The sequence below is a fragment of the Balaenoptera physalus genome (genome assembly GCF_965194825.1).
Source record: "Balaenoptera physalus genome assembly, chromosome: 1".
NCBI classification, from domain to species: domain Eukaryota; kingdom Metazoa; phylum Chordata; class Mammalia; order Artiodactyla; family Balaenopteridae; genus Balaenoptera; species Balaenoptera physalus.
In genome coordinates, this window is record NC_138882.1 from 176312501 (window position 1) to 176320931 (window position 8431).

At 54.1% G+C, this 8431-nt stretch overlaps 1 protein-coding gene across 1 annotated transcript in view; it reads right to left on the reverse strand.

Annotated features, from left to right (window-relative positions):
• MAN1C1 (mannosidase alpha class 1C member 1) overlaps positions 1-3306 on the reverse strand; it is a 131586-nt gene extending 128280 nt beyond the window's left edge. Inside the window, exon 1 of the mRNA XM_082423135.1 lies at positions 2631-3306. Within this exon, the coding sequence (XP_082279261.1) occupies positions 2631-3170 (540 nt within the window). The 5' untranslated portion in view covers positions 3171-3306. The remainder of the gene's footprint in view (positions 1-2630) is intronic.
• Positions 3307-8431: the final 5125 nt, after the last annotated feature.

The window sequence follows — 8431 nt, forward strand, 5'->3', positions numbered from 1 at the left end:
GATTGTTTCCTGAAGTGTCTACACCCAGAACATGCAGCTTCAACCCATCTTATCAGCAGAGACCTTGAGCCCATGTCCATCTCTCAAACTAGAATGTTCATAAGTATACTTCATTGATCTAGAGCCCAAGTGTCCAGTCTTCATTCACCCTCATTTATCACCTTCTCTGAATCTCTCTTGAAGTTTACTTTCGCTTTAAAAAGCTCATCTTATAAGAACAGAGCCCTTTTTATCTGATGCTAGCTGTCCCTCTGCTCCTGGGGTCTAATCAATCCATGTCTGGAAAAAAACAAGCCAGAGAGGAAAGCAACAGTCCCTTTTTATGAAAACAGGCACCTTTCTAAAATGATCTACCCGTGGGCATGGCACAGATAGAAATTTAGATGAGAAGGAAATAAAGACATCCTCCAGCAATTGTCAAATGCATTCCTCATCAGGTGGGACACCAGGGAAGTTAACTCTGTGTTAACAGCTAAAACAAACACTCTGTCCCACATTTTTTCAGGTTGTTTGGGGACCGGGGGAGGTCCAAACTAAAGAAGCCTGAAGAGAAAATGGGCTTCAAAATATAATAGTATATATAGTCCCGTCCCCTCCATTCTGAGGAGCTTAAGGTCTTCAAGATAGTAAGAGGGGGCTCACTGAACAACTGCAGGTATAGACAAGCAGGCTTCCAGCTACTACCAGGGGTGTACAGCAATGCCAGATGGAAAGATCCAGACATCTGGCAACCAACATAGACCTCCACCCATTGTGTTACTTTACATCCACCTGCAAAGCAGAGTCTCCACACCTCCCACCACCCCCAGCCGCTGCAGCAAGTCATTGCCCGCAGCCTCTGCCCACAAGGGAGGTTCTCTTTGTATAGAGGGGCAGAACCCGGTTCCCCGCTAGCCAGCCCACCACCCTTCCCATCATGGCTCCCAACCGCAGGCTTTCAGAAATGGGTCCCATATCTAGATGCAAATGCAGAAAGCACCTTTTGAAGAGGACAGTAGGTAACTCTTAATCCTTTGGGGCATCCTTTTAAAAATCTGATGGCAGCTCTACACCCCGTGAAAAACTGCATGCATATAGTTTATATGTAATTTCACTGCGGGTTACTGCCCTCCAAGGAGGTCTGAAAGGGTTAATGTTTTCAGAGGCAGCTTTAGGAAAGGGAGCTGGGGTGGTTCAGGTGAGTATTCAACAACACAGCTCCTTAACCAGTGGGGGAGAAATGATGCCCCTTTCTTAGCTACTGCAAGTTCCCGGCTTCAATTAACCTTTGGGATTTCAACAAGAATTTGGAAACTGAGAGTGTACGCTTGCACACGGGAAACAAGGACTCGTCTTTGTCGTTTCCTATACTGACATCACAAAATGTCCAGTGATTGCTAGTTAAGATAGAGTCTCCACAGGGCTTAGCATAGAAGGCTGAGTAACAACAGCAGAGACAGGTAGGGAGAGGTGGGCGTTGGGAGACAGGATACACTGGACAAGGAGAGGAGGACAGCTAAGTTCTCCACTGGCTCTGAGCAGGTCTTGACAGGGCAGGTCCTGACTCTTGCTGCCTGCTCTCCCTGGAAATCAGGGCAGACCTGCTGACTGCTCTGCAGCAAACCAAGAAGTCCAGACAGAAGCAGTCCTTTCATTCTGGGTCCATGGGGATGGGGAGAGCATCCTCTCCTTTCTAGGGAGGAGACCCTGGCCCACTGCTTGCCCACAGCCCCCTCGTGGCCCGGGGGTGTCACTGCAGCCCCCTCTGCAGTGCTGGGCAAAAACCTCGCGCAGGCGGCTCCAACAGTAGGCAGCTCTAACGGGCTGAGCAGAACATTTAGTTATCAGTGGTGGCTTGGCAACTGTCTTCAAGCCACGGTGAGGCTGCGTTTGCTTTTGGTTTCTTAAATTAAGACTAAGATTCAGACTCAAAGTGATCCTTCTAACCCCTCTCTGGTACAATCCCTACAGGGAACAAGTCCAAGACCTGCTACATTAAGCCAATAACCTCAGAGCTTCTGTAACATTACCACCGCCTTAGTGATCACTGCTCCTTGCATCACATGCAATTACGTACAGCTGTTCCAAAGCTCAATAGAAACAGTTATCAAGAACGCACAACATCCTCTGGCTTGTAGGTTGCTGGCTAGACTACAAAATACTTGCAGGTCACCAAATACCCCTCAAATCCTGGCTTTCCAGGTAGCAGATCCTAAAGGGGGTTGGGAGATGTCATGATTTAAAGACACACAGTGAGAAAGAACATGGCTCTTGGCCCCTTCAAACAGAAAGGGTGTCCATTAATGAGCCTAACTAGCAACTCCACATAAATCTTATTAGCATCTCCACAAAGGGAGGGAGCAGGGCCCATCTGGGCTGAGGACTGGACTGGAAAGACCAGAGTCTGGGGGTGGGGGAAAGTTGGTCCAGTGGTTCAGCTACCATCAGGGGTGGGGATGATTAACTGAACCCGGTAGTGGAAAAGTGTGCAGGCAGGAGTGAAGGTGGGAAGTTTGGGAGGAGGGAGGAGGATATAGAGTGTGCCTGGAGGACCTAGAGTAGACCAGGGAGCCCGGGAGTGACTGGGCCCAGGGGAAATGGATGGAAGCACAAGAGGATCTTTCCCTTTGTGCGGGGAGAAGAATCCTTACCTCCTTGATCTTCTCCCGCTGGCTTTGAACTAGGCTCTGGGGCTCCTTACTCTTGTCGGCCCTAGTGCCCAGGACCGGGTGGCGGAGGCGGCTCCGGAACGCGTTGAAGTCAAAGCTAGAGGGGATGCTCCCCTCCTGCGGTCTGAGGGCCGTGGCGCCGCTGCCCCGGGCCGCCGTGGCCTCCTCCCGCGGCCCGGTGGGGCGGGTGCGCCGCAGCCACCCTTTCCTGCGCCGGGGACTGGCTTGGCTCCTGGGGTCGTCCTCACCCGGGGCTGGAGCCGCGGGGGCCGGGTTGGGAGGCGACTCCTGCTCGCGGGTCAGGGGGTGGCCGGCGACTTGGGCCACTGCCTCCAGGCCGGGCTGCTGGGTCCGGGGGGCCAGGAAGAGGCGCTTGAGGCGAGAGGAGTTGGGCAGCAGGAACAGGGCCCCGAAGCACAGGGTGACGAGGCCGGAGAGGAAGAGAAGGAAGAGGAACTTCTGCGGCAGCCGCAGCCCCCACGGGGAGGCCGGGACGAAGCCGGGCACTTTCCTCATGAGCATCGTTGCCGGGCACGGGGCTGGGGACAGTCAGACCGGCCGGGCCCCTGAGGCCCTGGGAGTCCAGGCACTTGTCAGCAGGGGGCTCGGCGAGGGGAGGTCGTCGAGGGGCGCCGCCCGGGGTGGGGGTCCCTGAGAGTTTCGCCCTGCGGGGGCTGCTCCTGAAGTTCAGGGAGTTTGGAGCGAGTCCTCCCGCGCCGGGACGGGGGAGCAGCAGCCTCGGCGGGGCCCGGGCGAGCGAGGCGGCACGGCTCGGGGCCCGGGCCCGCAAGGGTCGACCGCGCGCCGCAGCCTTCCCTCCGGCCGCCGCGCGGCCCCTCCTCGCAGCGGCCGGAGCCCGCGGGGCCCGCGCCTTCCCGCGCTGCGGCGGCCGCCGGGGCCGTCACATGCCGTCCGCGGCGCCCAGGCTGTCGGCGCGGAGGGGCGCACGCAGGCCTCGTCCCCGCGCCGAGCCGCCCTCAGCCCCTCGGCCCAAAGTTTTAGCCTCAGAAGCAGTTTCCAGAGGGGGTCGGCTCCGGGGGAGAGGAGGCGGCGGGGCCGGCGTGTCAGCTGCGCTCCGAGAGCGCGCCGGCCCGGCCGGGTCGCGACAGTGGCGGGGCTTGGCTATCGGGACACGTCTACAACTTTGCTCCGCCGCAGAGCGGGCGCCGGGGAGAGAGGGCAAGCACTTCTGAGCCTGCGGAGCAGGGGGCTTCCTGGGACCCCGAGAGCCGAGGGATGTCGGGCCCCCTGTCTGGAGCCCGGCGCCTTTCGCGACCAGCCGCGGCGGGGCGGCTGCAGCTGCGCCCAGGAGTGCGGGCTCCCGCCCAGCCAACTCGGTAGGGCTCCGGGTTCCTGCTGGGATCACCTGTTCCCGGTCCCCGCCGGCTCCGCGGAGCGCCCAGTCCCGGCTGCGCCTCCCCCGCCGCAGCTGGCGTCCTCACCGCGGCCGCTCCAGACGGGCCGCTGCCGCCGTAGACTGAGCCGCCGCGCCGCCGCCGCCGCCGCCGCTGCCGAGCCTGCGCCCCACAGGCGCGCACACCACCCGGACGCCCCCGCCGCTGCCGCGGCAGCTCGGATTTTCACTGAGACAGCACCCGCGGCCCCGCCTCCCACCGGGCCACGCCCTCGGGCCCCGCCCACTGCGCGCCCCGCGGTCCACCTCCACCGCAGCGCCGCAGCCAGGCCAATGGCCTCACGGCTGGGGTAGGGAGTGCGGGGGTCTAAGCCCGGGTGGGGAGAGGAGCTGGGACTCCAAGCCACGCCCCCTCCCTCGAAGGGCCAGCGCCGCGCACACTCCCCCCCATCCCACCAGCACCAATGGTCCAGCTGCGCGGGGTTGGTGGGGGTGGAGAGAGGAGCGAGGTCATTGGCTGCCTCGGAGGGATCCCCGTTGGGCCGCAGTCGCCCATTGGTTAGTGCCCAGCATTCGCTGGACTGGGAGCGACCGAAACACCCCCTGTACCCCCAACCCTCGCCGCTCCGGTTGTTGGTCCCCTGGAGGGGGCAGGAGATCCAGCTGGTCTGGAGGGCTCTGGCGGTCGTTCGGTAACCTCACTCACCCCTAAATGCCAGTCCAGGATTGGCAGGGGGCGGGGGCCTGCCCAGGGGTCCCGAGACCTTCCGCGGGAGCCGCGGTGGTGCTGCTGTGGCACGCTGTGAGGACGGGCTGGGCCTGGCTAAGGCAGTGTTTCCACTGCACCCCCCGCAGACCACAGCTCTGCCTTCCTTTGCCTATGGGCCCCAAACTAGGCCGGGGCCCCTGGGTGGGGCAGGGAGGGATGCTAAGCACAGCGGTGCGAGTGCAAGGAAGGAGAAGGAACCTTGGTCGTGTGCGTAGAAGACCACACACAGCATGTGACATGCGTACCCAGATGCCTGCGTGTTTATGTGCACATGTGTGCTTCTAGGCGTAGATCCAGATGCACTCAGAGACTGCATGTGGGTGTGTACCTGCACACAAACATACACTTAATTTAGGTATGTGATTATACCATAGCACTTAATTTAGGTATAAGTGATTATACCAAAGCACGTGTAATACATATTAGTACAAATATTGACATGTACACACATACCCACAGACGCACAACAGATAGGTCCAAACACACACGTACACACTGCCAGGCGTATATTCCCAGGCACAGATGTGTCTCGACCTCAAGGCCCTCACACTTTCCTCCTTGGACTCAAGTCTCTCTGTGCCTTCCCCTCCTATTAAACCCAAGGCAAAGAAACATTGTGTTGTGTGGGTCTTTCACGCAAAACACTTTATAGAGACAAATAACAGCAGAGGGAGAGACAAATTAAGAGGTGTAATAGGCAAGAGGGAAAATATCTGCTTTCAGCTGCAATTTAAAATGAAATGCAGCGTTGATGAGACAGAAAATACTGCAGGGAGGCCTTTCCGAGAGAAGAAGCGGCCCAGGCGGGCTCTCATAAATCTTGCTTATTCCCTGAGGCCTGTTACCCTTGGCCGTTGGGACTCAGACATCCTTTTGCCTCTGGCCAGGCCACTGACAGCAGACCCTCCCCTGATGTTTAAATACCCTTGGCATGTAAATTTCTTTCAATTGAGAATAAAATATAGCTCTGGGTAACAGGTGCAAATATTTTGGTCACTGGAGATGACTAGTCCCTCCCAACCCCACAAACACACCTGGCTTAAATGTAAAATTCTAATTTAGATGTTTCAGTCTCTCCCGAGTTTGATTGGCAGCACTCAGTTCCCTGAAACCAGCTGTGAACATCAGAGACAAGCATGTAGTCCACTTGAGTGCAGGAGCCCAGAGACCTGGTCTGGCTTCTTCCAATCTCCAACGCCCAAGAATCTCCCTACCGGAACCCACCTTGGGAAGGGGGAGGCTTGTCTTTGGAGAACTAGGCAGGAACGCAGCAGGCATTGGAGGCACCGCACATCATTCCACATGGAGAGTGTAGGGGAATCACTGTTCAGTCCCCTGAGAAGGGAGGACCCAGGAGAAGGGGAGGAAGGCAAGGCAGAGTCTCAGAAGGCTGTATCTGTTTGAACTGGATCCTCACTGTGATTGTGACACCTAGACCATCTCTGGATTGCTGGTGAGCCAGGGTAGAAAGTGAGGCTGCATCAGGATTCCACAGATTCAGCCTACAAAAACCAGAGCCCAGAGGGGACAACTCCATTTCAAACTGATGTCATGTTGGTGATTACACCAAGTTGGTGATACCATAACCTTTTATAATCTCCCTAGCAAGCTCGCTGGAACTCTGGAGCTCCCATCCCACCCCCATACCCCTAACCCCCATAGACTTCACACACATTATGGCTCTTCTCTCACTGGATTTTTATTATTCATATACTGTCCCACAGCAAACTTAGATCCTCACGGCAGGGACCATGGCTCGTTCATTTCTCTAACTGCCCTAGGTCTTAACTACAGTGCCTCACATATGGGCGCTGTGTTTGTTGAGTAATGAATGAATAAATGTGGGAGTGGATGCCCATTTCACAGATGAGGAAACCAAGGCTCAGGGAAGGGAATAATAATGAACCAACATTTTCAATGTGCTGAACACATATTGCTTCATTTACTTTTCAGAACACTCTTATGAGGTAGATATTATTAATAGCCTCATTTTACAAATAAAAATACTAAGGCTAGAGAGATTCAGGATAAGTTAACAAGTATCTTTCTCAGTTCAGTTCAGAAACTTAAGTGGGACTGGGAACAGAAATGAATAGCATTTTAAAAATCTATTCTGTCAACAGACATTTATTGAAATTAGATACGAGGTATTGCACTAGTCTCGGGTTGGTCAAAGATGAGCAAAGCATGGTCCCTGTCATTATTGATTCACTCACTCAGTAAAGAACTACTTGTTGAACACCTGCTATGTGCCAGGTACAGAGGGGCTGGGGAAAACAGCCTGAATAAGGCAGATATGAAGCCTAACTTCAGGGAGCTTCTTGTCTAAGAGGCAACGGGGACCAATTCAACCCATCAGGAAGGGAACTACCATGCACTGGGCACTGTGCTGAGTGCTTTGCTCTCATCCTATCTACTCTCACAATGGCCTTCTCTGAAGTAGGCTTGGAGATCCCAACTTAACAGATGGGGAAACTCAGGCTCAGGGGTGTGACGTGACTTGTCCACCCAGGGAATAATTTGCAAATATGAGAGAAAACCAGACTCATCTAATCCCAGAATCAATGCTCTTTCTGTTAATAATACAAATAGTAACTAAGATTAATGGGGCACACACTATGTGCCAAACCCTTATAACAGAATTTTGTAGAAGCTCACTTATTTAATCCTTACAACCATCCCATGAGACAGGTGCTATTATTACTGGCATTTTATAGAAGAGGAAACTAAAGCACAGAGATGTTAAGGATCTTACCCAATGTCACACAGCTGGGAAGTGGCAGAGGGGGGATTTGAATCCAGTTGGTCAGGCTCCAGAGCCCTTTATGTCTTTCAGAGTCTATTGCTCCCCATCATATAATGCCAAGAGAGCAGGTGCTGTAGGAAGTCAGAGCAGGGAAAGAGCACTGGACTCAGGCAGAATTTTCACAGGCTTGTTGGGAGGATTATATGAGCTCATTCAGCCATTCAATAAGTATGTAAAGAGCACCTTCTATATTCCAGGCAATATACTATGCTTTGGTGATACAATGATGAGCAAAAATAGACACATTGTTCCCATTGTGGAGCTTACAGTCTTATGGGGAAGAGGAGTCTAAACAAATAAACAACCCCCAAATAACCCTGCAAGCTGAGATAAAAGTGAGGAAAGAGAGAGATGCTGCTCTAAGAACATGTAACAATGGATATGGACCTAGACTCGGGTTGAGTGAGAAGTGGTCAGGGAAGACGTCCTCTAAGGATGAGTGCAGTTACCTAAGCTAAGAAGGATTGTGAGAACACCTAGGTTGAGGGGACAGCATAAGCAAAAACCCTGCAGTGGAGAGAATATGATACTTTTGAGAACAGACAAGCCAGTATGTCTGGAGTAGAGAGAGTGAAGGGGAAAGACAGGAAGCATCACTGAATGATTTAGGACAGGAGTAGGAATGTGTGTGAAGGGGTAGGTGGGTGGGTGGATTCAGATTAACATTTTTAAAAGGCTACTCTAGCTACAGTGTGAAAACAGAACGGAAAGCAGGAGTGAACGATGGGGGTGCCTTTCAGAGGATATTGCAGTAGCCTATGGTGGCTTGGATCGGGGAAATGGGAGATGCACAAGACCACAGGATCCAAATCATACTTAGAATCCCAAACTGAGAGGACTTGGTGATGGCTTGA